Raw genomic sequence first — 25,583 nt, 5'->3', positions numbered from 1 at the left:
GTTTGCTCACGTGTGACACTACATTTTTGTATTTTAGTCTGAAAAATATGTACCCAATCCAACCCATCATAATCATCCTAATTCCTAAATTCTATCTCCATATATAATTTAAAGGTTATAAACAAAAAGAAAAAACTCCTTGCATTCATTTTTCAAAATTAATTTACACATATTTTTATGCAAATTGATATTACTTTTCTTTTCCATTTACTGTAATTCAAATACAAAACCATACCTGTTCAGGCATATAGTCCCCCTATTGTTGACTCAAGACCATTTTTAATAAAGTGGGATGGAGCCAATTTTTGTATTTGATAAGGTGTCCTTTCGTCGAGTGCTCGCCCTAATTACCCGTAATTCATTAGCAGATTCCGCGTTCGTTATCTTTATTGTTCTCTCTATTAGCTCTAGCCATAATTTATGGTAATTTCGACTCGTAACCACATAGATTCAATGGTTAGGTCCATCCATTACATTAAGTGGTATTTCCCTTTGCCAATCGCGAAATCTAGAGAGATATTAGGACAAATCTAAAATTTCACTATCTAAATGAATTGGTTTTCACGGAGGGGGACTTTTTTTTTTTACTTTAACACACTGTATTATAAAAATAAAAATAAAAAGACTAAAATAAGATATATTTTTTATTTGACATGTATATATTTTAGATAAAGAGATTAAAATACTCGTTTTGAGAGTCATGGGCAACAAGAATATTTAAACTTTTTTTAAAACTCGTACAAATACAAACCATGCATGAATTATTTAAAAAGTAAAAATAGGAAAAGAAAGAAATCCAAGAAAAATAAAATCTCTACTACTTTAATGGAAATGATCTCTCAACCGATCGAGATTCAAAACTTTAAGCCGAGATACTTAAAACATGAACGGAGAAAATTAATAAAATGAATAAGAGATTATAGCTAAGCGAAGAAGTCAGAGATGGTAGGGAGCTTGATCTCGCCTTTGGTGGACAGAGGAATGGTGAAGTTTCCGACGACTGGAAGATCAATGGTGAGTCCGATATCCAACTCATAATCTATGTCCCAATCTCGGCCAATGTCCTTCACCAAGCTTAGCAGTATGCTGTGCGGCACTTTCACCCCTACTTCCAGCAGCGTCGAATCGCTCGCTTTCAGAGATCCTGGATCCGGCACCGTCCCCGAAACAATCACTCTGCACAATATTCATCATTCAGTAATCGTACAATCAATCTCAGCAACAAATCATTTCAATCCTCCAGAAGACGAACATTATTGAAAATAATTTCCGATCTGATCCGAATCGATCGTGAAATTTTAGACCTAACATAATCAAATCGAAGATGATCGAAGTGGAAAATTGAACCTGCCGTCACTTTTGAGAGTGTAAGAGATCTCGCAGATAGGGATGGAGTGGCTGTAAGGATTGGAGACGGTGACCTTTGCCAAATACTCGGCGGAATCGCGGCTCAAATCCTTGAAATCGACGTCGGTGACGGAGGCCTCCGGCTTCGGCATATTGGCCACTTTCTCCGCCACGAACTCCTTCGCCTTGTCGATCAAACCCGCCATTTTCGCCGAACAGATTTACAGAGAACCGGAAGAAGACGAAGAAATTGAGAGCGTAGGAAGTTGCGGAAATTGAAAATTGAGAGATGGAAATAGAAGAAAACGGGAGAATCGGCTCCTTCTTTATATGGATGGGACCCCACTGGGAGAGAAGTTCGTAGGCGCGTAAAATTTTGATCGGCAGCGCGACTCGTGCGCGTCGCACGTGTTGCTTCTGCGTTTAGGATCCAACTGCGAGATGAAACAAATTAAATGTTGAACAAATAAATAAATAAAAGTTATATTATAAATATAAGTAAAGAATCTTTACAATGAAGAAAAATAAAAGATCATCTTTTAGATGCCGGTAAATTTTAATTCTAAAATTAACTTAAACGTGAATTTATCAAATTTATACTTGATTTTAATTTAGTCTTCATCATTTTAAAAATTTAAAATTTCATTTTTTTTAATTTGGTCCAACCTTACCAATTATTACTATTGTTACTATATTGAATAGTGGCATGCTTTTCATTCACATGGTAATAAATTGATACCTTTTTATTTAGCTAATTCTATTATGATTTATAATCGAGTAAAAATGAAAATAAAAGAATAAATTTGTTTATTCCTTCTTTTTTTCACAGACCAAATTTAAATTTAAAATTGTTTATTAGTAAATTTAAAATGGTATAGAAACAAACCATGAATAAGAAATTGGAATTTTACTGGAATTAAATTATTATTAGTCTTTTATTTGAAGAGCATTTAGAAATTTCCCCCCAAACAAAAGAGCATTTAGAAATGAAGATTTAAAATTCAAATCTCCAAATTTATTGATGATATATACTTTATTGAATTATACTTGAGACTTGTAAATTAAAATTTAAATGGTAGATCATCATGGGTGGTCTATTAGTCTAAATAAGTTAAGATTAATTAAGACGAAATGAGTTTAAACTCTATGATGGTCACCTATCTTAAATTAATAATTCCAATATATTTTTGAACATAAAAGATTATTAAAAATTAAACTAATAAATCAACACCTTTCCTTTTCTTTCTTTTTCTTATTTTGATAATAAGAAAGACTCTTATGAATTAGAATATTGGATCCACAAGTCAAGAAATAAATAATAAAATAATAATAATAAAGAAAACGTTCGACGTTTACTTTTTCAAATTCTGTAACGGTCAAACCTCCGTCGGTATTTCTTCAATTTATGGACCCATTCCGAGTCCAATCCACATTGCATGATTGGGCCGGCCCGTTTCAGATGATTTTATTGCTTTTTTTCTTTTATTTTGGAAATACAAACCCTCTATCTGTAACAACCTTTGGCATTGGATCAAAAAGCATTTGGTTGATAAGTTTAAACTAATCGATCTAATATTTGATTAAAGAATGAAGTGACAACATTATAGAAGTGGAGAAGGAAAGTTCTTTACGGAAGAGTATAACTAATAAATTCTGCAGGTGAGATTGACCTTCACTCTTGAAGAAATAGATAAATATTTTATCTATCGAATTATGCTCGACTTGCTTTTATCTTAAACCATATGAATTTTTGTTAATCTCATTGACTATATTGCAAACTTGTTTCACGCTAATTTTTCTAATTCATAAATTTACGACCCAAATTATAGATTATACAAAGACATAAATAGTTTAGAAGGTGGGAAGGAGAGTATTTCGTTGAAGTTTTTCTCTTCCATCCTAATGTTCCTCGGACGGTGCTGTTCCTCGGACGGTGCTGCTAAAAATTGTGTGAATCTCTTTTGAGGGTCTTCATTTTTCTAGAGGATCACGATGCTTTACTCTTAAAATCAACTGACCACCTCCATTTCAATCGGTTTCGGTCGTGCAGATCGATTTTTCAACTATAATTAACCACCTCTAAAACTAAAATAAGTCTAAGTTAAAATTCAAGTAGGATAAGTGAGGTATGACTCTACCGTTTATAAAGTGGAGAATGTGGGAATGTGGAAATGTGAGGGATCAGGCAAGATCGGACCCATGATTTGATCAGCCCATGATGATCTGTTCGAAGCGAGTGATTATTCCAGGATCAATACAGATCGATATGACTTAATTTTACTTGAAAAAAAAAGATTAAATAATTAATATAATAGTCTACATTGCTTCATATTAGATTCCAACGTGAAAAACCATTTATTCAAACAACATCCAAATACAGGCTTACCAAACTCATACTGAACGAATCAAACTTATCAAACTTGATAACAACTAAATATGCAAACCAAACCTAAAGGTTTGATCCTTGCCCGCAAGATTGGAAAGGAAAGAAAAAAAAATGGAGCTCGACTCCAATTGTGTTGCAGAGTTACACTTTTGTATACAGATACAAGATTTAAGCAAACACAAATACGTTTTGTTGCTCTTGCTAGTTGCTAACAAGAAAATTTTATTATAATTTGATGATCATTACTCAGCCGAGCCCCATAAGTCAGAGAAGGTAGGGAGCTTGATCTCGCCTTTGGTGGAGAGAGGAATGGTGAAGTTTCCGATGACCGGAAGATCAATGGTGAGTCCAATTTCCAACTCGTAATCTATGTCCCAATCTCGGCCAATATCCCTCGCCAAGCTTAGCAGTATGCTGTGCGGCACTTTCACCGCCACTTCCAACATCGTCGAGTCGCTCGCTTTCAGAGATCCTGGATCCGGCACCATCCCCGAAGCAATAACTCTGCACAATAATATTCATCATTCAATCGGTCATGTACAGTCTACACAACATTATTGAATAATTTCCGATCTTCTAATGATCGATTTGAAAATCTCCGTGCGAATCGATCGTGAAATTTTAAACCTAACAAAATCAAATCGAAGATGATCGAAGTGGAAAATCGAACCTGCCGTTACTTTTGAGAGTGTAGGAGATCTCGCAGATAGGGATGGCGTGGCTGTAAGGATTGGAGACGGAGACATCGGCCTGATACGTGATGGAATCGCGGCTTATGGACTTGAAATCGACGTCGTTGACGGAGGCCTCCGGCTTCGGAATGTTGGCCAATTTCTCCGCCACGAACTCCTTCGCCTTGTCGATTAAACCTGCCATTTTCGCCGCACAGATTTACAGAGAACCGGAAGAAGGCGAAGAAATTGAGAGTAGAAAGTTGCGGGAATTGAAAGTTGAGAGATGGATATGGAAGAAAACGGGAGAATCGATTCCCGCTTTATATACAGGGGACTGGGACTGGGACTGGGAGAGAAGTCGGTAGGCGCGTAAAGTTTTGATTACCACCGCCACTCGTGCGCGTAGCACGTGTTGCTTCCGCGTTTAAAGTTGTGTGATGGGATCCAACTCGGGCCTGACACCAAATTATATGTTAAACAACTAAATTAAATTTTTATTTTAGACAAACAGATAAATTGATAAATTCAATGAATCTTTACAACGAAGGAAAATACAATATTTTACTTACCTAAACGGTGCTCCGAATCAAAATATAGTTTTAATTTTTATCTGTCATATATTATTTCTTTTAATAAAATGCAGGGGATTGAACTTTCCGTTCCAATTGAACGATGTGTCAATTATTACTGAGTTATCTTCGCTTTTAGTATCATCATAATATTATTATAGCCTAGAGTATAAATATATATTTTTTATTATATATATCACCTGAGTGTAGTTTAATTAGTTGAGGTAGTAGATTTGAATCTTCACCGTACCTATTAAAAAAAATTACGTGAGTATAGCTTAATTAGTTAAGGTTATATTGTAAATTTGAATCTTCGTACTAACAAAAATTGTCTAACATGTTAAAAGCAATCATCATAAAAATTAGTTGGTTACCTTTCAATTTTGTTTACCTTTTATCTTTTCCTTTCCAATAAAACTTTCAAAATTTCATAAACAAATTCAACTATTAATATAATTTCATCCAAACTTTCTCAATAAAACCTTTGTTATTTTATTTTTTTCTCACAATTTAAACCTTTAAAATTCTCTTTAAAACTCTATCATAGATATATTAGATAGGTTAGACTCATTTTAACTTTAATTTTTCTCACTCCATTTCAACTTTCATCTTCTTTGTAGGCTTCCAACTCAAGTGTGGTTATCCATTGCTAAAGTAGAAATGAAAATTTCAAATTGCTATTGAACAATCTAGCAGCTTCAAGTTAGTCGTTTTCCAAATGGGACTATCCATTGTTAGAGTAGAAATCAAAATTTCAAATTTGTTATTTGTTGAATCAATCTAGCAGCGAGTTACGAATTTTTCCTTTTTACCTTTTAAAAAATTTATTTCATATTGTTTGATATGTTATGAGATTTGCTTACTTTAACTATTAATTTAGAATATTAATATGTCTAAAAGAAATATACGAAGAGTTTAAGAAGAGTAGAACAGAAAAATTAATTGAATGTCAAAAGGTCCTTTCAATAAATTTGTTATCGAATGTAAAGTAATAAAAAAAATTAAACAAGATTCACCCAAAAAAATGTTAAAATGAAAGAAGAGGCAGGCTTTGATTTATATATGCCTTTTTCTTTTCTATTTTGATAATAAGAAATATTCTGTGCATTGGAATATTGGATCCACAAGTCATGGTGAGAAAGCATTTAAAAGCAACGTCCAACTTTCCCACGTTCAAGTCTCCACAAAAGAATTAAAATATAATAGTTATAATTATAATAATAATAATAAAGAGAGAAAGAAAATCCAACGTTCGACGTTAAACTTTTCATGTTCCGTCAAGGTCAAACCTCCACCAATATCTTCTTCATTTTATGGGCCCATTCCAAGTCCATTCCATTTTGCATGTTTGGGCCGGCCCATTAGAGATTTATATTTATATTTAGGGATTAGTATATTGATAGGCTATTTACAGATCATAATTACATAAATAAAAGGATTGAATGTATAAAATTTACAGTTTTGTTATGAAACAACCCATTTAATACCCATCACCCAATTTACTAGTATACCCTTTCGTATCTCTTGTGAGAGTTTTGAGACGTAATAAAGTAAGTAGCACAGGGGCGGGTGTGTGCGTTGATGTGTGTTAATAGAAATTGTTCTTGCTGATTTTACATTATAAACATGTTTCTCTTATTATTTTAATTGTTATTCTGGTGTAAAATTTAGTTGAGAATGTCTCAATTTAGTGAAGGAGTACTTGTCCGCCCTACGGTGGCTGTTGCTCTAAATCACTAAAGCGTCATTGCAAAACAATTTTGCTGAAATGCTTGCTCGCACTCCGCTGTCCATTCAAACGGCCCTTTCTTTTGTAGGACTTTGAAGAAAGGAAGACACTTATCTGTCGATCTTGAAACAAACCGGTTCAGGGCCGCAATCCTGTCATTGAGGCACTGAAGTTGCTTCAGCGTATGCTTCAATATTAATTAATTTTTAAAATCTAAAATTGGTAAATTGGGAAGTTACAATTTAAATCCCTTAAATTTTGCCTACTTTCCAAAAGTAAAAAATACCAAATCCCAAAATACTAACCAAATTCCAAAATCTTCCATAATTGAAAAAATTTGAAAACCCCTCCTTGTCCGATTTTTCTTCTTCCTCTCTTGTTCGAAGACTGCTCCGTTCCGGCCGTCTGCGCTCCTCCATTCGGGCCGTCTGCGCTCATCCGTTCCGGCCGTCTGCGCTCCTTCTCTCCGACTTTTCTTCTTCGTCTCCGACCGTATGCGTTCCTCCATCTCCGGCTTCATCAACGTTCTTGGTCTTCGGTCGTCGTCTCCATTATTCTTCATCATCGGAGCAATCCTCTATTCTTCCTCTCTCGTTCGATTTTCGTCTGCGCTCCATCGTCTCCTTCATCTCGCCGATTGGAAAGTAGTTTTGTCTCACCATGATATATTTTTCATTCCAATATATCCTCCAAGTTTTTTTTATTTCAGATTTGAACAATGTTGAAAACTCATTGTTTTTTTTTTTGTACTCTTAAACCCCTTCCATACACATATATATTCAATGGTTTTTTTTTTCGATTCATGATTTTGTATAGTTTAACGCTCTATTTTTGTACGCACCTAGATTTTAGTAGTGCAAAATGTAGGTGTGAACTATGGATATACCTTATAGTGAGTTTGATTTCATCGCTTTGTCATCGGTATATATGGGGATATATGGAGATATATTTATAATGTATACCTTTACTTCCATAATATTTATAGAAATACAAATCATTGACATTGATATCAAATTATTCTTATAAGTTTGAATAATACATAGTTTGTAAGTTATAAAACAATATTAATAGGTATATAAATTATATTAACCGTATCCATAATAATATTTGAATTCAAAAGTCTTCACAGTATATACGTTATATCATAAAAATATACAAATGAATACTTAATTGTTAATATTCTATAATAATACGTGATATGTAAATTAGATCTTACTTAAAAGACGTATATACATAATGTTAATTACATCGTGAATAATAGTAGATTTCAAAAGTACAAGTAGGATATATGTTATAACTGTATATTGTATATATGGGAATATATGAGAATATATCGTATATGAAAATATATTGACTGAAGCAGCATATATTGTAAATATTAGAATATATTGTATATGTGGTATATATCTTATACATAATTCCAGCTATTTTATTTACCTATGAGACCATCATGGATTTGTGAAAGGAAACCCTAAAGTTGATAGTGTGGTTGGCTCCAATGTAATTTAATCAAACAATTTCAAATGCGTGGGAACTTCACACCGAAAAAATCATATGGAAAAATATTGTTGGATCAAAATTGGATATTTTTTTAATTAATAATAATGATAAATTATAGGAAAAAATCTTTTTTTGAAGGAGTGAATTAAGGGATTAGTGTTGAAAATTTATATGGGTTCCACAATAATTAAAGGAGTATGATTACCATTATGGAATTAAATATTTTAAATTTCAAAATAGTAAAAAAGTATAATAAAAATATATATAATAAATAAGGGTAAAATTGGTATTTAAAAAAATCCTATGTGGAGAATTCTAAAACTGTAAAATTGGGAAACATTAAAGATTTGTGTAAATAAGTTTCTAAAACAGAAGATATTATCTTGTCGGATCGATTCAGATCCTTACGCCCCTAGTTTTTTCCGACCAACTTTCATTTGTATTATTTAGCTATCAAGTAACTTCTTTTAATATATCCAGTTGGTAGCTGCCATTAAATTTGAACTTATTCTTCAAAAAAAAAAAAAAAATCCTTCAGGAGGGTAACTCATTTTTGTAATAAATATTTTAAACTAATTAGAATTTTAAGTTAAACTATAAATTTAATAGCTTTAAATACATTATTTTCTGTTAACTATGCATAGGAGTAATATGTTGGCCAACCATGCAGGTAACACTATTAACATGTTTTCCAATCCTTAAAATTTGATGAAATCGAAGAGTTTTTTGTTCCTAAAGTTGCCATTTTTAAATGTACATTTTTCTATATAATTAAGATTAAACAGGTATATGATTAATAAGTTTACATAAATTCCAATATATATATTTTTTGTTTACTAACAAATACGAGCATAGCTCAGCAATTAAACATCTTGCTCTTTCTCTAAGGATCGGCATTTCAGTCTCCATCACATTTGTTAATAAAAAATAAAAAAAACTTATTATGAGAATGAATTAATGAGTTTACAAGCTCTAACAAGCTTATCGAGGAGAAAATGAGAAGCCAATGGCAACAATTCAATCCAATAAATCATGAAGAAAAGCAAAAAGGGGGAGAAAATCCTCAGAATAAAGGCTTCTTTCCATTTAACAATCCCATCAAGTGATCCAGAACTTGGGGCCCTGCATCTCGCAGACCAGAATGCATATATTCATTGGTTATCCACAGCCTTATTCCTGCTATCTGGGAAGCTGTCTCCATGGCCAGCTTGAAGTTTACAAACATATCTTCGTAATAAACAGCAGCTGCGACTGGAACCTGTGAGGGGAATCCAGAAAACATGTTAATTTTCGTTGACGAGTCCCAAGCTGATCCTGGTTTTTTTCCCTCGAATATCTATCTAGCAAACTTGCAAGTACCTCGAGTAGTCTCTTAGGACGACTACTTGATTCTACTACATTTGGTTGTCAAGAAAACTTGTAGAAGTAAGTGGCCACTAGGCTACCCGTGACGGATGGACGTGCTTCTATGAAACGTTGTGCGAGATTTTGTGGGTTAAAAACGTTATCAATATGATCATTTTTACGCACTCATTCAGAAGATGTAGGAGAAAGACAAGCTCATTTTTGCTAACATGGAAATGCAGAAGCTCTTGAAACAGAATACCTTGTTGTTTCTAAGAGCGGCAACGTCATATAGTGGAGGCCAATCCTCTTTCTCGGCCAATATACGAGCAGCATCTTTCAATGGTCTCAAGGCATGAATCTCGTCAAACATCCACGGGAAGACCATCTGCAGAAGTGTAACAAATTAATGGAGCATACACAATGGGAGTTTTATATCTTTGTGCTTAAATTCCCAAAGTCAAGCATAGCCTTATAAACTTAGATGGAGATTCAAACTCACGACCTTCTACTCAAATATAAACTTAGATGGAGATTCAAACTCACGACCTTCTACTCAAATATAAGTGTTTTAACCAGTTGAGCATAGTGCAGTTACCTCGCCTGTGAAAAACATGGGACATCCTTCTTTCAGGGCGTTATTTGCATCGAACTTATTCTTAAGTTCATTCTTTATTCTTTGAGCAGACCACCGAGATGAGGCACCCTTCGGGAAACCGGCACAGGAAGTGGCAAAAAGTTAACACTACAAAAAGTTCTGACGGGCCAAAACATAGTTCTACTCTGAGAATCAAAAGGAAAAAGAAGAAAGCTACCTGGCAATATATTGATTCATGTAGAAGAACATATAGAGGATTTGAATCAAGTGAGAGCCAGTTATCACACTGCAAATATGTCTAATCATTTAGATTCATTCAAGAATGAAGCTATAGTTATATTCAATAGCAATAGAAACTGTAGAATACTAACAGCGCGGAGGAAGAAAGAACTGATTCGTTTTGGCGCTCCAGGAACTATTACAGGATCCCAAACTCTCTCAAAGCTGCCATAATTGAGGTGGGAAATATAAAGTAATTAGATTACAGTATCTTGGGTGGCCATTCACTGGTCCAAATGATAGAGACCAGAAAGGAAAAAAGAAAAAATAATAATAATAATAATAAGAGGCCTTACAGATAATGCAAGCGCTCAAAACCTGTACTAGATCCTAAAGCAAAAAGACCAAGAACTTGCAGCCCCTTAGGGGTTAGGATACCACCAGAGGGAAGAACAACCTAAACAAAAACAGAAGGTAAAAGGGTGGTTTTTCAGGGAATGGCTAAGGGAACTGAGAGAATTTTAAGCAATTAGTTCGAGTTTTAAGACAACTGTCCTCACCCCGCCACCATGCTCAGCCAAGTATTTCGCAACTTCACGGATGATTTCAACATCCTGAGGATACCGCTTGTAGTACTTTTCGTTTTGAATTATAACCTTTTCAAAGCATGCTCTATATACAGAATCCGCAGTGCATTTATTCCCAATTGGAGGGATTCCTCCAGTTATGAGGACTTGTTTCAATCCTTGTGGTGCAAAACTCAAATAAGTAACTGCACAAAAACCACCAAAGCTCTGCACAGGGAAACAGAGAATTTCCTTGAACTTGTAGTGGTGTAAATTACCCCATACAACAAAAGCAGAGCCACATTCAAAAATCTCAAAGCCAAAAAGTCTGCTATTTGCTTTATATAACTTCAACATGCTTGAGAAAATAGTAGTAAGCTCAACATGTTGGTAGCAAAATTTCGAAACTAAAAAATAAACAGTGGATTTAAATACCTGACCCAAAATAGTCCAAGGTCCAGCATCAGGAACAAGACGAGTCCTAATAAATTCAGCATCATTCACGATGTTGTCAGCTCGAAAATGTTTCAAGTAGTTGGCTAAGTCCTCTGCACTTTGAAATTGCGACATAGACGATGAAGTCAGAGGAGTTGATAATCCTGTTCCTCGCTGCAATGACACGTATATATATGCGGGATCAACAATCAAGAAGACAGTTGTTTATATTACAAAATTCAAATGCCTTTTTCCAAAGGCAGTCAACAAAAAGTCATGCCTGATCCATCAACACAACACGAAATTCTTCACACGCTTTTTGCATCCATCCACTTGCTTCGGTCGGTCGGGGACTCTCAAATCCCGGTCCACCTTGTAAGTATAAAAGATATGGCATCGACTGCTCTTCTTTCCCCACTGCAATGCACATTCTGCATATGTTAAGGATAACTAGTGCTAAAATCATACAACAATCCATGTACATGTAAAAACTGGCACAATAAATCTAAGTTCAAATAAGGGATGATTGCTAATCATTATCAAAGAAATTCTACACAATTCCTGATAAATCTAAGTTAAAATAAGATCATTCAATATTTAAGGAGACCCTCAATCATTGAATCAGTAGCTTCAGCAATACTCAACACTTCTACACAATTCCTGATAATTATTTGTACTCTGACTAAGATGTCCACATATTTTCAGAGCCCATACGCATAAAAGTCCCCACTATTACTCAATGAGTGCATCCATAATTTTCAAATAATAGTCATTCATACAAAAGTATGACTGAATATCACAGTAGAAATGGGTATAGATTTACAAATAAAGCAACACAAACTAATCATAATTTAAAGAGATTTCAAAAGATGTTAAAAGCACATCTAATCATATATTTTTTTTCTTACTCTCGTTCTTTTCTCATTACGATTTCATGCATACCATTAAGTTAATTGATTCATGTGGTTGAAGTGTTCATTAATGAAGGAAAAAATTATCTAAGCAACACAAAGTTTGTTCTATTAGATGCCCATTAATTGATTTCGTTGTTGTGTCATAATTCCTATTAACATCAATGACACCAATCTATAACTTCCCTGACACCATAACTCCACAAAATTAATAAATGAATGGAGAAAACTCTGCTAGTGATCAACACTAGTCACCTCTATACTACGAAATTCTAAGTTTCAACCATCGATGCTCCATAATTGGTCCTGGATCATTCAAATAAATAAGAAAGGAGCAACCAAAATTAAAAAACAAATGGATTAATCAAAATGTCGAAAGTAATATCAAAGTCGAATTAAGGCTTGATTACTGATTGATTAATTTACCCAAAACAACTTCCCGCGCAAAAACGGAGATCTTAGGAGAAGCATCCTGATCCAGAGAGTAATCGAGAGGCACAGTGAAGTGGTGGTCGCGGAGCCGGAGCTCCGGCACGGAGTACCATTTCCCGGTCGCGTGATCCGGCGGCGATGCTGCATTAATGGGATTGGTCTCGGTGGCCATTACTGCCGATGAACGAACCGAGCTCCGGCGATGGTAGGCGTAGGCGAAGAGAAGGTTTGGGAGTGGAACTAACGGGAGCGCGCGGCATGGGAAGGAGTGGAAGTAAAAAAGGAGTGGCTTTATCAAACGGGGCGGCGCTGCCGCGGAAGCAGCGAACATTTCTTTGGGCGGTGGGTGGATATCTTAACTATGGTGGGGAGCGACTTATGGGCAAAAATGAATTAGGAGGACACGTGGCGGAAATCGAATGGGTTTGTTTCTGAAGAAGTTCGAGATCAACGGTTAAGAAGTTGTTAGATCGAGTTATCGGACCTAACAAGAATTATCATATTTTATGAAAAATAAATTATTTTTATTAACTTAAAAATTTCGGACCTAATATGTATTTTTTAAAATCTCACAACTTTTATTTTGTTTCAATTAGCACATTTTAACTTTTTTTTGGCGTACTCTATTGAATTATGCTATATTTGAAAAAAAAGTGGTAACATTTTTAAAAATACATATTAAATGTTATATTGATTATTGGGTCATTTCTCTTATTTTAATTTCTCTTATCTTAAAAAATGCAATAAAAATAATTACTCAATTTTTAGAAAGACAACCGATGGAAAGTTGCAATTTACTTTCTGTCTATCGCATCTTTTAGAATAAACTGAATTTCAAATTTTACTTTTAAGACTTTTGAATTCAAACAAATACAACTTATAATTTAATAATTAGCTGCAGAAAGAACAAGGGGAAGAGGCTGCCATTTTTTTTGTCTCCTTTGTGAAAACCTGAGGCGTGGCTGATAAACTACGATTGCATTTTTCTTTAAGAAGTTTCGGCCCAAGAGACAAAGAAAACGGTGGATACTTCCCCTCAAGTTTGGATCGTGCCCTAGTAGCCGCGCTCTTATCCAAGGTGTTGCCTTGTTCGGGGACTTTGGTTTCAATTCTTTCTCAAATCTCGATGATTGTGGGTCCTGAGTCGGCGAGACGAGACGGGGAGTTTGAGGACACTAATCTAATACCAGGCGAAGAAGAAGAAACGTAACTCCACTAATTATTTAGAGGCCAAAAGAATGGCATATAGATCGTCGTGGCACGAACTCAGAATTTCTTCGCTTCGATTCCGCCCCTACACAACTAAAAAAAAGGCACGGTAAGACCAATGCACCAGCCAGCCGGTGTGGTGGCAAACACTCTGTACTGTAAGCTAACCTGTCATTTTCCGCTTGATCGTTAACTCAGGAGCAGAGCCGCCTTTTATCTTAACTATCAATGTTTGTCGGCCTAATTTATGTAACATAAATTTTCTTAGATGGTGTTTGGTTCGCATATTTGAATATTTATATAGCTTAAAGTTGATTTTTAAATAAATATTGACATATAATTAAGTTTCTTTATCCTATATTATATGTTTCTTATCTCATTAACTATATAAATTATAAAAATTTAAATAGTCTAAGTTCAACCTAGTTTAACTAATTAGGGTATATATATTTTATTAAAAAGTAAAAAATTTGAATACTAACCCACGTATTATCGAACTAAACAAACTTAAATTATTTAATCTCAAGTGAGACCTTTCAATCTCTTGCAATGAATGATTCTGGAGGTGCGAATTCATGGTCCAAAAGTAATTTCCATTCCTTTCTTTTAACACGTACACAATTTCATTATAAGAATATTATATTTATGAACATTTTAAGAGGTGACAAGCTTGTGTTATTATAATTATGAGTTGCCATATTTGCACAACAAGATTATGATTTCAAAAGCATATGAATTATTAGAAATTGTTATTTACATATTCTGACGTTTTTATGTAACTGTTAGTTAGTTCACAAAATTTAGACTCCCATTGCTTACTTGGAACGCATGCATTAATACTTCATTTTTACCTTTATTTTATCATAACCTATTTCTACAATTATTTATAAAATTAGAACCAACTTTTAAAATTTTTAAATGAATGGAAAACAAAAGTTTATTAATAAATAAACCTGATTTCTTCAACACAATACTACTAACAAAAGTTATCAAATGGTAAAAAGAAAATATCTAACTACAAATAAATTTACAACAAAAGTAAATACACATCCTTTTAATCATTTTATCAAATGTAACATGAATTTTAATTGGTCTTATGCAAAGGACCTTTTGTACTATTTTGTAATTTTTTCATATTTTTAATAGGTAACGAGTTATGGAAAAAATTGATTCGATATTGTTAATATTTGTTTATTTATTTTATAAAAAGATGGGGGAAATTGGGAAAACGGTTACAAGCATGATTTTGACACGTGCCGGCGGCAGCAGAACTCCACTTGCAGACCTGCAATTAATCCATGGCGGCGGAGCACCAGATCGTGATGCTACGATAATGGCGAAGGCATGTAAGTAAAGATCAGGAGGCAACAGATAGAGAAAAAGCCCTATCTCTCTCTCTCCGCCATGGGCCTCTTCAATTTCTTCACCATTGCCACAACTCGGACCAGAACTCGCTCTCTGTTGAAAACCCTTCGTTACATGAGCAATGTCCCCGAGAACACGGTCTACGGCGGACCGAAGCCGCAGATTCCACAGCAACGGGTCACTCTTACCAATTTGAGACAAAAGCACAAGAAAGGCGAACCGATCACCATGGTCACTGCTTACGATTACCCTGCGGGAGTCCATCTGGACATGGCCGGAATTGATATTGCTTTGGTCGGCGACTCGGCTTCCATGGTCGTGCACGGCCATGACACCACGTTGCCTATAAGCTTGGATGAAATGCTTGTTCATTGCAGGGCCGTGGCTCGTGGGGCTAGGAGGCCACTTTTGGTTGGAGACCTGCCCTTCGGTACCTATGAATCCAGTTCCGTGCAGGTTATTTTTCCCAATGGTTTTGCCTTTTAGGTGTTCGAAGAAACGACAGCCCATCTGGTTTCGTTCATATAGACTTAGAAAAGTTCACTTTTGTTGTTATTCGAAATGAGCCATACGGGAATTTGGGGAGTTAATTTATTTTGATCCAGATTGTGAAAAGTAAAACGTAATTCCAAGCTTTTATTTTTAGTTTTTTTAGAAAGTTTACTAGTTTTGTGAAGTTATACTAAGCACTGAAAAGGGTGTGCGAAGTATCAAAAACTAAGTCTTAAATTCGTATTAAACCATGTTTTCGTTTGATTTCTTAATTATAATTAGGTCAACAGTGAATTCAAAATGCATAGATTAGTCCACTTTTCTAATAATCTCTTTTGATAACTCAGAAGAAAGCTAGTTTTAGAACTGTAAGAATTTATCTCTGAGGGGGGGATTGGGTGACCTTAATTGAATTGTAGGAGCAGCCAGCTTTGGAAGTACTGTACACAACTCTTCGATTTCAAGAATGAACCAGAATCATGTTGCTGTATTGGCAGGCTGTTGATACTGCGGTGAGAATTCTGAAGGAAGGGGGAATGGATGCAATAAAATTGGAAGGGGGGGCACCTTCTAGAATAACAGCAGCGAAAGCTATAGTCGAAGCGGGAATTGCAGTAATGGGGCATGTTGGACTTACTCCACAAGCCATTAGTGTTCTTGGAGGATTTAGACCTCAAGGGAAGAATATTGCCAGTGCTGTTAAGGTCCTCCCAATCCTCTATTTGTTTATGGGACAACTTTCTTTTTGTTATGTTGTGTAGGTTGTCATGTTCATTTCGATTGTTATGTTGAATGGTGTATATTTCCAGGTGGTGGAAACTGCAATTGCTCTACAAGAAGCTGGGTGTTTTGCTGTTGTTCTAGAGTGTGTTCCTCCGCCAGTTGCAGCTGCAGCTACAGCCGCTCTCCGAATTCCCACCATGGGCATTGGAGCTGGGCCTTTCTGTAGTGGACAAGTTAGTCGATTGCATAGACATCCTTATATATGCCACACACACACACACATATACATATCCATGTCTGACTGCCTAATGTATTTCCTTGAGTTGTTTATTAGTCTCTTTGTTTGATCTGACATATATTCTACCTTTAAATTGTTTATTTACACCTGAGAAGATGAGTCAGAGTTTCTTCTCTCTCGTTCGAGAGAGAAGCATCGAAGGTTGCCCTTGCTTAGTCTTTTTAAATGGTTATTTTTTATGTTTCTCTGATTGTCTAGATTGGACTGTTCACTGTTTGAATTATTGTGAGAATGCCTAGTCGAAGAAGATGTATTGGTACTTTGAAGGCATATTCGAACATATTCAAGAGTAGTCAAATATTACTGCTGGTGAACTCAACAACAATTTCATGGACACACCTTGCATTTCATTTGACAAAGAAACAGTGTTTATGCTTTATTCAATATTTCAAAATACAAATTTTGGTTTTTTATTTTTGTTTTTGTTTTAACAGAATTGACATAGATATGTTGGGTTTATCGTGTTCATACTTGTTTGATAAGGACCATCAACATATTAATTTTGTCAAGACTCAAGATGAAGTTTCTGCAAATACCATGGAAGTCAGTTTAGAAGCCATCGTGAATTGACTTAATTTAGTTTGTGAAGCAAAACTAGACATGATTTTTCTTGTTTTGTATTGACGTTAGATTCTGTTCGTTATTTTCATTGTCTTGCTTTTTTTTTTTTTTTTTTTTTTTTTTTTTTTTTTTTTTTTTTTGCTGGAGGACAACAATCATAGTGTCAAATAACCTCTGTTGCTGGACTAACTAATATCTTGCACTCAGGTTCTAGTTTACCATGATCTGCTCGGCATGCTACAGCACCCGCATCATGCTAAGGTTATTGTTTGGTTGCACCTTTATTTCGACCCGAGTTTCTCTACTCTTGTTTACGGTGTTTGACTTCTGAATTGTACCTGCCTTTTGTAGGTGACACCGAAATTCTGTAAGCAATTTGCACAAGTTGGAGATGTCATCAACAGGGCCTTGTTAGATTACAAAGAAGAAGTGACAAATGGTTCGTTTCCAGGTCCACTTCATAGCCCGTATAAGATAAGCAACGACGATTACAATGGTTTCTTGAAAGAGTTACAAAATCTAGGATTGGATGAGGCAGCATCTGCAGCAGCTGCTACAGTTACATCGTCCAATGATTAAAACACAGGCCACATCTAGTGGCTTATCCTCCTCGGTTTCAACCTTTTCAAGTTTTAGATAAGTTAGGACAATTCAATCGACGAATCGAAAGTGAGAAACATTTCAAACACTTTTGCATAAAGTTCCCTTTTGGTTATAGCTGATGTGAAGTTGTGTTTGGATTCCGAAAAGAGGAAGGCACCAAAAAGAAAAAAAAAAAAAAGCTAAGCCACAACCAAAGGATGGTTTCATTTTCTGATCAAAGATTGAGTGGTGGAATAAGCAAGCAGAAAAGGCCTTTTTTTTAGCACATAATGCCAGGAATATGCCTCTAAAGTTGTGTTTTTGCTGCAATTACAACAGTTAAAAAGTTCTTAGCATCTGAAATTTGCATGCTATCTTTTGGCTGTTCATGTGGGACTCTCAAGGAATGTTTTAAAGGTGGAACAAAGCCTACCAAATGAATTTCATAGCAGCTCTCAAATTTGGCTACTTCATAGAATATATACACATATATAATTCTTTTTCGCTACCATGGGTATTTGGGTCAAGATACATGCATCTCGAGGACAATCACTCGATTCTGTAACATTCGATTGTTTGCAAATTTGCTATTTTGTGTCCGTTAATGTTGTTAATTTCATTTATATATAAATATATTATCAAAATATATGATGAAGTTTTTTTAGTACAATAGGTGGAGATAAAGATTCGAATTCATGATCTCGTAGAAGATAGACATTAATTATCGTTGAGTTAAACTATATTGTTAAAATATGTGATGAAATTGTTCACAAATTATGTAATTTTTAAATAATATAGTTAAATTGATAGAGTTGCAGTAGTGAGAATTTATTAGTACACAATTGAAAATTTAAATTCCATTCGATAATTTTTTTTTTTAATTTTGGGTTTTCTATTTCTAAAATTTTATCTTATGAACTTTAATTTCAGAGACGTTCAAAATCATTGAACTAAAAAAAACTAACAAATAATGAATTAAAATTTGCCAGGGGATGCTTTCCCTAGCAAACTTGTTTCCCTGCCGCCTTATTCTTCAGTAGCCGGCGCTGCCACTGCTCTGGACCAAAACCAGAGCTACCATGTCACTCTCAGCATCAAATCGATCAAAATTCCTTCACATCCTTCAAAGAAATACGGCAAATACTCAATCATGGCGTCTCCTTCATCACCGCCTTTCAACCCAATCGACCCCACAAACTCCGGCGCCACTTGAACTCGCACAAGACGAAGAATCAGTCGTAACCCAAGTGCTAGAACTGATTCAATCCCCGGAAAATAACCGCGACTTCACCAAGCTCAACCACTTGCTTTTCTCTCCAATCCCTTCATCCCCTCGCCGGTTTTTCCAAATCACTTGTCGCTTGGACTCTTTGTCCACTGCCCTTAAGTTTCTAGATTATGTTAAAGCGAATTCACCGCCGGAATCTGATCGGCGTTTGTTATCTTCCACTTTCCAGGCTATTCTCGAGCTCGCTACTCGAGAACCCAACTCGCCTAATTTGCTTCTCGAGCTTTACAAGACCTCGAAAGAGCAGAATGTCTCACTCAATAGCCCTGCTGCTGTTCTTCTGCTCCGGCGCCTTGGAAGGGCTGGCATGGCCAATGAGGCGCTTGCTGTGTTTTCTGAGCTTGATTCACACACAAAGAACACATACGTCCGCAATGTGATCATCGATTTGCTACTGAAAACCGGGCGTGTTGACAGTGCAATGAAAGTGCTCGATGAAATGCTTCTTCCAGGTTCGGAATTTCGACCCAATGATATAACTGCTGATATTGTATTCACGAAACTGTTGAAGGTAAATGGGTGGGAGGGGAGAGTCAGGGAAGATGAAATTGCAGGGTTGGTGGCCAAATTCGGTAAACACCATGTTTTTCCCAATGCCATCACATTAACGCAATTGATCTCCAGGCTTTGTAGAAGTAGAAATACAGATCTTGCTTGGAATGTTTTAGATGATGTGATGAAGTTGAATGGTCTTAAGGATGTTGCACCCTGTAATGCGCTTTTGACAGGATTGGGAAAGGAGAGGGAATTTGAGAAAATGAATTTGCTAATGCGAAGGATGAAAGACATGGATATTCAGCCTAACGTTATAACTTTTGGTATTCTCATCAATCATTTGTGTAAGTTCAGAAGAATTGATGATGCGTTAGAGGTGTTTGAGAGGATGAAGGGGGAAAAGGAGGCTAAGGTTGTTGCACCTGATGCAATCACTTACAATACTTTGATTGATGGGCTCTGTAAAGTGGGGAGGCAAGAAGAAGGATCGAGTTTGATGAGAATGATGAGATCAGATGGCTGTGTTCCTAATACTGTTACCTATAATTGTTTGATTGATGGGTACTGTAAGTCAGGTGAAATTGAGAAAGCCCACGAGCTCTTTAATCAGATGGCTAATGAACAAGTTGTGCCAAATGTGATCACCCTCAATACTTTAGTTGATGGAATGTGCAAGCATGGCAGAATAAGTAGCGCAGTTGAGTTTCTCAGGGAAATGCAGCAGAAGGGATTGAAAGGAAATTCCGTTACTTACACAGTGTTTATCAATGCTTTTTGCAAAGTCAACAATATTGATAAGGCAATGGAGTTTTTTGATGAAATGTTCAAAGCTGGATGTTTCCCTGATTCCATTGTTTATTATACTCTGATATGTGGTTTGGCCCAAGCTGGAAGGTTGGATGATGCCAGCTTTGTCATGTCGAAGTTGAAGGAGGCCGGGTTTCGTCTGGATCTCGTTTGCTTCAATATTCTTATTAGTGAGTTCTGTAAGAGGAACAAATTAGATAAAGCTAATGAGTTGCTCAATGAAATGGAGCTGGTTGGAGTTAAGCCTGACAGTGTCACTTACAACACTTTGATTTCCTACTTCAGTAGAACTGGGAATTTCAAACTGGCCCACAAATTTATGAAAAGGATGACCAAGCATGAGGGTCTTTTACCCACTGTCTTCACTTATGGAGCTCTGATTCATGCATATTGTTTAAACAACAACACTGATGAAGCCATGAAGCTTTTCAAGGAAATGAGTGCAGCATCAAAGGTTCCTCCCAACACGGTAATATACAACATATTGATAGATTCTCTGTGCAAAAAAAACGAGGTCAATTCTGCTCTCTCTCTATTCGATGATATGAAAGTTCGAGGAGTGAAGCCCAACACCACAACATATAATGCTGTATTCAAAGCCCTTTGGGAGAAGAATTGGTTGGACAAAGCATTCGAACTCATGGATAGAATGGTTGAACAGGCGTGTAATGCCGATTATATAACAATGGAGATTTTAACAGAATGGCTTTCTTCAGTTGGTGAAACAACAAAACTCAAAAAGTTTACACAGGGATACAAGGTCTCTACTTCTCCAGCCTAAATTATTTGCAAGCACGAAAGGCTTCGTTTTGGTTAACCGATCTTCTTAACCGAGAACGGTCGCATTCTTGGCGTATTCAACAATCTCTCCTACGACTTCGAGCGGAGGATTAGCAAAGGATCCTTTATTCTTCCAGTCTTGTATGTTTGGTGTATTTAATTAGAATATATTTGGGAGTAATCTATGCTTTTCCAGAAAAGCAAAAGTACCTTAAAGAAGAAAAAAAAAAGAAGAAAATGATAGTTACTTCTTTATGGAGTACTTAGAAATTTTTTGCTTTGGTTTTTCTTTTCCTCTTACTTCTATTTCCTTAGTCACTTTCTCTCCGACTTATTTTGTTCATTTTCTAATTTTTTGTTTCACCAAACAACAAAGTGATTTAGCACTTTTGTTTAAAGTGCTTGTTTCTAAAGCATTCCCCAAGGTACATCCAAAATCAACTACTAAGAAGTAAGAACAAACAAACAAGTGGTTGAGGCCGTACAGAAGAAACAGAATCTCTCTTATCAAAATTTGCAAAAAGAAATTCAAGTTTTGGACGCAATTATATTATACACAATCTTCATGCTAAATGGCTACCATATAACTTCACATACATCACCCAACTGGCATCAACTACAGAGAAAAATTCCAAATCCTCCTTTTTTTTTTCTTGAACCCACCAAAAAAAAAAAAAAAATCTGATTCTCCACAATTGGTGTCCTCGGACAGGCATTTGGCAAAAGCGGCATATTCTTCTTCCCCCATCGCCATTTTTCCTTTTCCTTCCATAAAAATTCCTCTAATTTCAACCTTTGTCAACGCCATTACACGTCACCCATGGCTTGATTCCACTCCAATTTCTTATAATTAGTCAACCCCATTTGCAATTTCGTTTCTTTTTCGCCCACTGATTCTGTAGTAGAATAGAAATCACTGTTCTTCTTCAATTCCTAGTTTCAGAAAATAAAAGAAAAGAAGGGCAGAAGGAAGAAGATGAAATGAACGATCTCTTCTTCTTCACAAATTCGCTAAGACACTGTTAAAATTTTGCTCTAACTTCTTTTGATTTTACAGATCTCTATTCAGAAAAAGGAAAAAAGTAAAAGTAAAAATTAACCGGGGAATTGTACAATTCCGCCTCTGGGTTTTGCTAAATTCCGCTAGCGGCGGTGGCGGCATTGTTGAACAACCAGGGGAGTCCAAAATTGGCCGGAAAGTGGTCGGAAAAGTAGCCGTTGGCGCTTGGACTGTCGAGTTCTTCAAAACCCACAAAGAAATCGTCGCTCACAATCATATCGGAGACTCCGAGGTCGTCGTCTTCTTCGTCGTCGGCCAATAATTCCTCTTTCTCTTCTTTGCTCTCCGTGATCGTGCTTTGGGCCACCGCCTCGTCGTCCGGCGACGAGGAAGAAGAGCAAGCCGGCTGTTTCGGGTCGGGCTTGGCCTGGTCCCCGGATCCGGCCGGCGGAGGCATTGTGGCGGGCTTCTGCCGCGTGGATCCGGCGAGCGAGTTCCGGTGCGTCGGCGCCGGGTGGTTGTGCTCCGCCGTGTAGGTGACGATGAACATTCCCGGGTCGGATCTGTTCCTCTCCACTTGTTTCCGGGCCATGCAACCCTTTGAACTGCTACATCTGTAGTATCCCCTGTTTCAAAATCAACCATATTAAACCCAAAATCAAACCCCCAAACAAAAAACCCAACAATTTTTTTTTAATTGGGTTTCAAAATAAACCTAAAAAAAAAAGAAATTCAAACCTGGGATATGGAGATCCCTTGATGGGTTTCTGCCCATATTTCCGCCAAGCCCATATGTCCGACGACAGAGACTCCGCCGGAACTTGACAAACTTTCTTCAGCTGATTCTTCCTGAAACAGAGAAAGCAAAGAAATCAAAACCAGATCTATTAGCTTCAAGAAATTACCCAAAAAAATTACAAAAAATAGTCAAAATTTCGGCTTGGCTCACCGTCTTTTAGATCTTGGGGCGGCGACGGAGGATGAATGGAGGTGTTTAGGGAGATGGGTGTGGAGTTGTTTCTGTTTGGGGCCGGAAAGAGAGGAGAGAGCGGCGGCCGGAGAAGGGAGGAGCGGCGGCGGAGGGGGCTGAGATTTGGGGAAGAAGGGCTTGAAAAGCTCATGCAATTCCTCGCTGGAATTGGGTCCCTCAAATGGATCTTGAAGGGAGAAAAAGTGGTCGTTGGTTTGGTCTCTACCAAAAGTAAAAGGGATGGAATTGGAATTGGAAGAAACAGAGTAAAAGTCAGAGACGGCGGAGGGCGTGGCGGAGCAGCCTCTGACGACGGCGTGGAGATCCCAATCGTCTTCCATTTCTCGGACAAACTCTGCTCTGAGAATCTGTACCTTTGTCTCTGCCTCCTCTTTGATCAGTTTCTCTGCACTCAAGAAAAAAGAAAAAAAAGAGAGAGACAAAACAAGGCGCTGACTTTTGGTGATAAGGGTGTAATGAGTAATGAGTAGGAAAAGAATTATATATATATATAACCAAAATCAGAGATAGACCAAAATAATAAATAAATAAATAAATAACTGAGTTTGTGCAGTGTTCACAAGTCTAAACGCTAGGGAGAGAAAGTTGTGGGCTAAGCTAAGCTAATGCCTTTTTTTCTTTTTTCTTTTTTTTTTAAAGAAAGAGAGAGAAAGAAAAAGACAGGTGGGGTGGAGGAGGGCATCTCTATGCCAATTTTTCTTTTTTTTCTCTGAATAAAAAAAGAATTGGGTTTTTCAAAAAACCCATTAAATTATTTCTTGATATGATTTTTTTGGGGGTTGACTTTGGACAATGTCAAAGGCCCAAACCCAATTTGTTAAATGATGGAAAAAAAAGAGGCTGATTTTGATAAGCGTGCGGGTCCACACGCTACAAGCCGGGCTCGTGATCGTACAGACAAAAAGAGTCATTATTTTAAAAAATATATATTTATAAATTATGAAATTACAGCGGAAATGGGAGTGAGTGGACGTAGTGAAAACCGGGGCGCTCCTATCAGATTAATTGGAGAGGGAAGGTGGTGGTGCTTTTTTGGGTGGGGTATGGTTGGTAACGAATTTTGGAGGAAACTTTTTTTCGATTTTTTTTTTTTTGGAATCTTTTCTCTCTTTTCTTGGGTTTTATTTTTCTAAAACATATTTCTTTTTCGTATGTTTTGACTCTTATAATTTAGTTATGTCATGAGAACGTGACGCGGGGAACAATAAAAAGAGGGGACTATAATGTGAAATATGAAGCTTCGGGCTATTTAATTTATGAGTCGGTTAAAGAATATTTGAGTGGGTGTCATCCTTGAACGACTATAAATACAGGAGGCAGACTCATATGCTGGCGTGCAATTTTAATTAGCTCATTTCGAGAGTGATACTTTATATTTGTATTTACTTGAACGACAAAGTGTCTGTTATCATTGTGTAAATCTTTTTATGCATATCTTGACCATTTAGGTTGCCCTCACTCTATCAAACGATGTTTTTGCTCTCTCATAGGTATGCTCGTTCAATTATCAGGAGGCTGGAACTTTGCAACAACTTCCAAATTTATTTTTTTTAGTGAAAGTAGTTTTGAAAAACATACTAATCTTTGGAGTGTTTTAAAAAATTAAAAAATTACCTTGGCTTATCAAATCAAATACTATTAAATACTCGTCCAAAAGTGGTTTCAAACTCGTCTTAAAAGTCTCGCTAAAAATTTCACCAAAAGACAATCTATGTATGGAAATTGAGTAAATGAATGAAACGCACATCCCAAATAATTCAAACTCAAATTTCGTCCAACTACATGCTCAATTAATATGATGTAATATATAGTACAAAATATCTATTTGTTACAGATTTTAGATTAAATTATTAAAGTATAAGAATCAAAATATTACAACCGTGCAATAAAACATAAAAGACTCTTTTTTTCTTTTTTTTTGTAAGAGCATTGAAGTCATGAATGGCTTTCATGGCCATCCATTGGGGTTCATAATTGATTGAGAAGCCAATTATGACATACAAAAATGTGTAATTCCACATTGTAATGGATTTGTCCCTGCCAAACATTGGTAAAAGAATGTGATTATTGATGTAAATTTCAGGTTAAATCATGCATCTAAAAGGGGTTTTCTTAAAATTAAAAAAAAAAAAACCTCTCACTTTTATTAGGTGACAAATTGGAGGAAATTCTAATGTTGATGTGAAAAATAATGATTAATATTAATCTTTCAAAATTTTAAAAATTTTAACGTTTCAATGCTTCATACTCTGATTTTTGTTTATAATCTTTAAGAGGTGTAT

General features: G+C 36.0%; 6 protein-coding genes across 8 annotated transcripts; 2 read left to right on the top strand and 4 right to left on the bottom strand.

Annotated features, from left to right (window-relative positions):
- Positions 1–703: 703 nt before the first annotated feature.
- LOC111016359 (desiccation protectant protein Lea14 homolog) lies at positions 704–1,657 on the bottom strand. The gene is made up of 2 exons (XM_022291743.2): positions 1,348–1,657; positions 704–1,176 (listed from the first exon to the last, which is right to left on the bottom strand). The coding sequence occupies exons 1-2, from the start codon at positions 1,551–1,553 to the stop codon at positions 924–926; spliced, it is 459 nt and encodes a 152-aa protein (XP_022147435.1). The 5' UTR covers positions 1,554–1,657; the 3' UTR covers positions 704–923.
- A 2,021-nt stretch (positions 1,658–3,678) lies between these two features.
- Positions 3,679–4,711, bottom strand: LOC111016263 (desiccation protectant protein Lea14 homolog). Its single transcript, XM_022291576.2, has 2 exons — positions 4,404–4,711; positions 3,679–4,237 (listed from the first exon to the last, which is right to left on the bottom strand). Exons 1-2 carry the CDS (start codon positions 4,607–4,609, stop codon positions 3,976–3,978), a joined length of 468 nt encoding a protein of 155 aa, XP_022147268.1. The 5' UTR covers positions 4,610–4,711; the 3' UTR covers positions 3,679–3,975.
- Positions 4,712–9,006: 4,295 nt separating this feature from the next.
- LOC111016418 (alpha/beta-Hydrolases superfamily protein) lies at positions 9,007–13,073 on the bottom strand. Of its 2 annotated transcripts, none has more exons than XM_022291822.2 (10): positions 12,705–13,073; positions 11,648–11,784; positions 11,368–11,541; positions 10,927–11,160; positions 10,723–10,823; positions 10,519–10,591; positions 10,365–10,433; positions 10,148–10,255; positions 9,812–9,937; positions 9,007–9,463 (listed from the first exon to the last, which is right to left on the bottom strand). In XM_022291822.2, the coding sequence occupies exons 1-10, from the start codon at positions 13,039–13,041 to the stop codon at positions 9,269–9,271; spliced, it is 1,554 nt and encodes a 517-aa protein (XP_022147514.1). In that variant the 5' UTR covers positions 13,042–13,073; the 3' UTR covers positions 9,007–9,268. The 2 variants fall into 2 exon arrangements, with proteins under 2 accessions (XP_022147514.1, XP_087979685.1); XM_088123559.1 differs by lacking the exon at positions 9,007–9,463 and adding an exon at positions 9,484–9,671.
- Positions 13,074–15,146: 2,073 nt separating this feature from the next.
- On the top strand, positions 15,147–18,448 carry LOC111016428 (3-methyl-2-oxobutanoate hydroxymethyltransferase 1, mitochondrial). Its single transcript, XM_088123588.1, has 5 exons — positions 15,147–15,740; positions 16,274–16,480; positions 16,586–16,732; positions 17,566–17,619; positions 17,710–18,448. The coding sequence occupies exons 1-5, from the start codon at positions 15,324–15,326 to the stop codon at positions 17,935–17,937; spliced, it is 1,053 nt and encodes a 350-aa protein (XP_087979714.1). The 5' UTR covers positions 15,147–15,323; the 3' UTR covers positions 17,938–18,448.
- A 454-nt stretch (positions 18,449–18,902) lies between these two features.
- Positions 18,903–21,599, top strand: LOC111016427 (Pentatricopeptide repeat (PPR) superfamily protein). Of its 2 annotated transcripts, XM_088124219.1 has the most exons (2): positions 19,142–19,279; positions 19,398–21,599. In XM_088124219.1, exon 2 carries the CDS (start codon positions 19,536–19,538, stop codon positions 21,309–21,311), a length of 1,776 nt encoding a protein of 591 aa, XP_087980345.1. In that variant the 5' UTR covers positions 19,142–19,279; positions 19,398–19,535; the 3' UTR covers positions 21,312–21,599. The 2 variants fall into 2 exon arrangements, with proteins under 2 accessions (XP_022147524.2, XP_087980345.1); XM_022291832.2 differs by having other exon boundaries at positions 18,903–21,599.
- A 181-nt stretch (positions 21,600–21,780) lies between these two features.
- WRKY22 (WRKY family transcription factor) lies at positions 21,781–23,860 on the bottom strand. The gene is made up of 3 exons (XM_022291554.2): positions 23,260–23,860; positions 23,049–23,159; positions 21,781–22,936 (listed from the first exon to the last, which is right to left on the bottom strand). The coding sequence occupies exons 1-3, from the start codon at positions 23,619–23,621 to the stop codon at positions 22,444–22,446; spliced, it is 966 nt and encodes a 321-aa protein (XP_022147246.2). The 5' UTR covers positions 23,622–23,860; the 3' UTR covers positions 21,781–22,443.
- Between the last annotated feature and the right edge of the window lie 1,723 nt (positions 23,861–25,583).

This window comes from Momordica charantia (assembly GCF_013281855.1).
Source record: "Momordica charantia cultivar OHB3-1 chromosome 5 unlocalized genomic scaffold, Mcharantia_2.0 BLBB01000005.1, whole genome shotgun sequence".
Classification (NCBI taxonomy): domain Eukaryota; kingdom Viridiplantae; phylum Streptophyta; class Magnoliopsida; order Cucurbitales; family Cucurbitaceae; genus Momordica; species Momordica charantia.
The sequence above is the reverse complement of the archived record's forward strand: the minus strand, read 5'-3'. Positions and strand labels throughout refer to the sequence as shown.

Coding starts and splice junctions, on each gene's coding strand:
- LOC111016427 (XM_022291832.2), top strand. CDS start 19,020: ATGTCACTCTCAGCATCAAATCGATCAAAATTCCTTCACATCCTTCAA.
- LOC111016428 (XM_088123588.1), top strand. CDS start 15,324: ATGGGCCTCTTCAATTTCTTCACCATTGCCACAACTCGGACCAGAACT. Junction 16,481..16,585: donor ATATTGCCAGTGCTGTTAAG/GTCCTCCCAATC, acceptor GTATATTTCCAG/GTGGTGGAAACTGCAATTGC. Junction 16,733..17,565: donor GGCCTTTCTGTAGTGGACAA/GTTAGTCGATTG, acceptor TCTTGCACTCAG/GTTCTAGTTTACCATGATCT.
- LOC111016359 (XM_022291743.2), bottom strand. CDS start 1,553: ATGGCGGGTTTGATCGACAAGGCGAAGGAGTTCGTGGCGGAGAAAGTG. Junction 1,177..1,347: donor ACTCTCAAAAGTGACGGCAG/GTTCAATTTTCC, acceptor AATATTGTGCAG/AGTGATTGTTTCGGGGACGG.
- WRKY22 (XM_022291554.2), bottom strand. CDS start 23,621: ATGGAAGACGATTGGGATCTCCACGCCGTCGTCAGAGGCTGCTCCGCC. Junction 23,160..23,259: donor GCCCCAAGATCTAAAAGACG/GTGAGCCAAGCC, acceptor TCTCTGTTTCAG/GAAGAATCAGCTGAAGAAAG. Junction 22,937..23,048: donor AAGGGATCTCCATATCCCAG/GTTTGAATTTCT, acceptor ATTTTGAAACAG/GGGATACTACAGATGTAGCA.
- LOC111016263 (XM_022291576.2), bottom strand. CDS start 4,609: ATGGCAGGTTTAATCGACAAGGCGAAGGAGTTCGTGGCGGAGAAATTG. Junction 4,238..4,403: donor ACTCTCAAAAGTAACGGCAG/GTTCGATTTTCC, acceptor ATTATTGTGCAG/AGTTATTGCTTCGGGGATGG.
- LOC111016418 (XM_022291822.2), bottom strand. CDS start 13,041: ATGTTCGCTGCTTCCGCGGCAGCGCCGCCCCGTTTGATAAAGCCACTC. Junction 10,256..10,364: donor ATGAATCAATATATTGCCAG/GTAGCTTTCTTC, acceptor GGTTTCCCGAAG/GGTGCCTCATCTCGGTGGTC. Junction 9,938..10,147: donor CCATGTTTTTCACAGGCGAG/GTAACTGCACTA, acceptor ACACTTCTGCAG/ATGGTCTTCCCGTGGATGTT.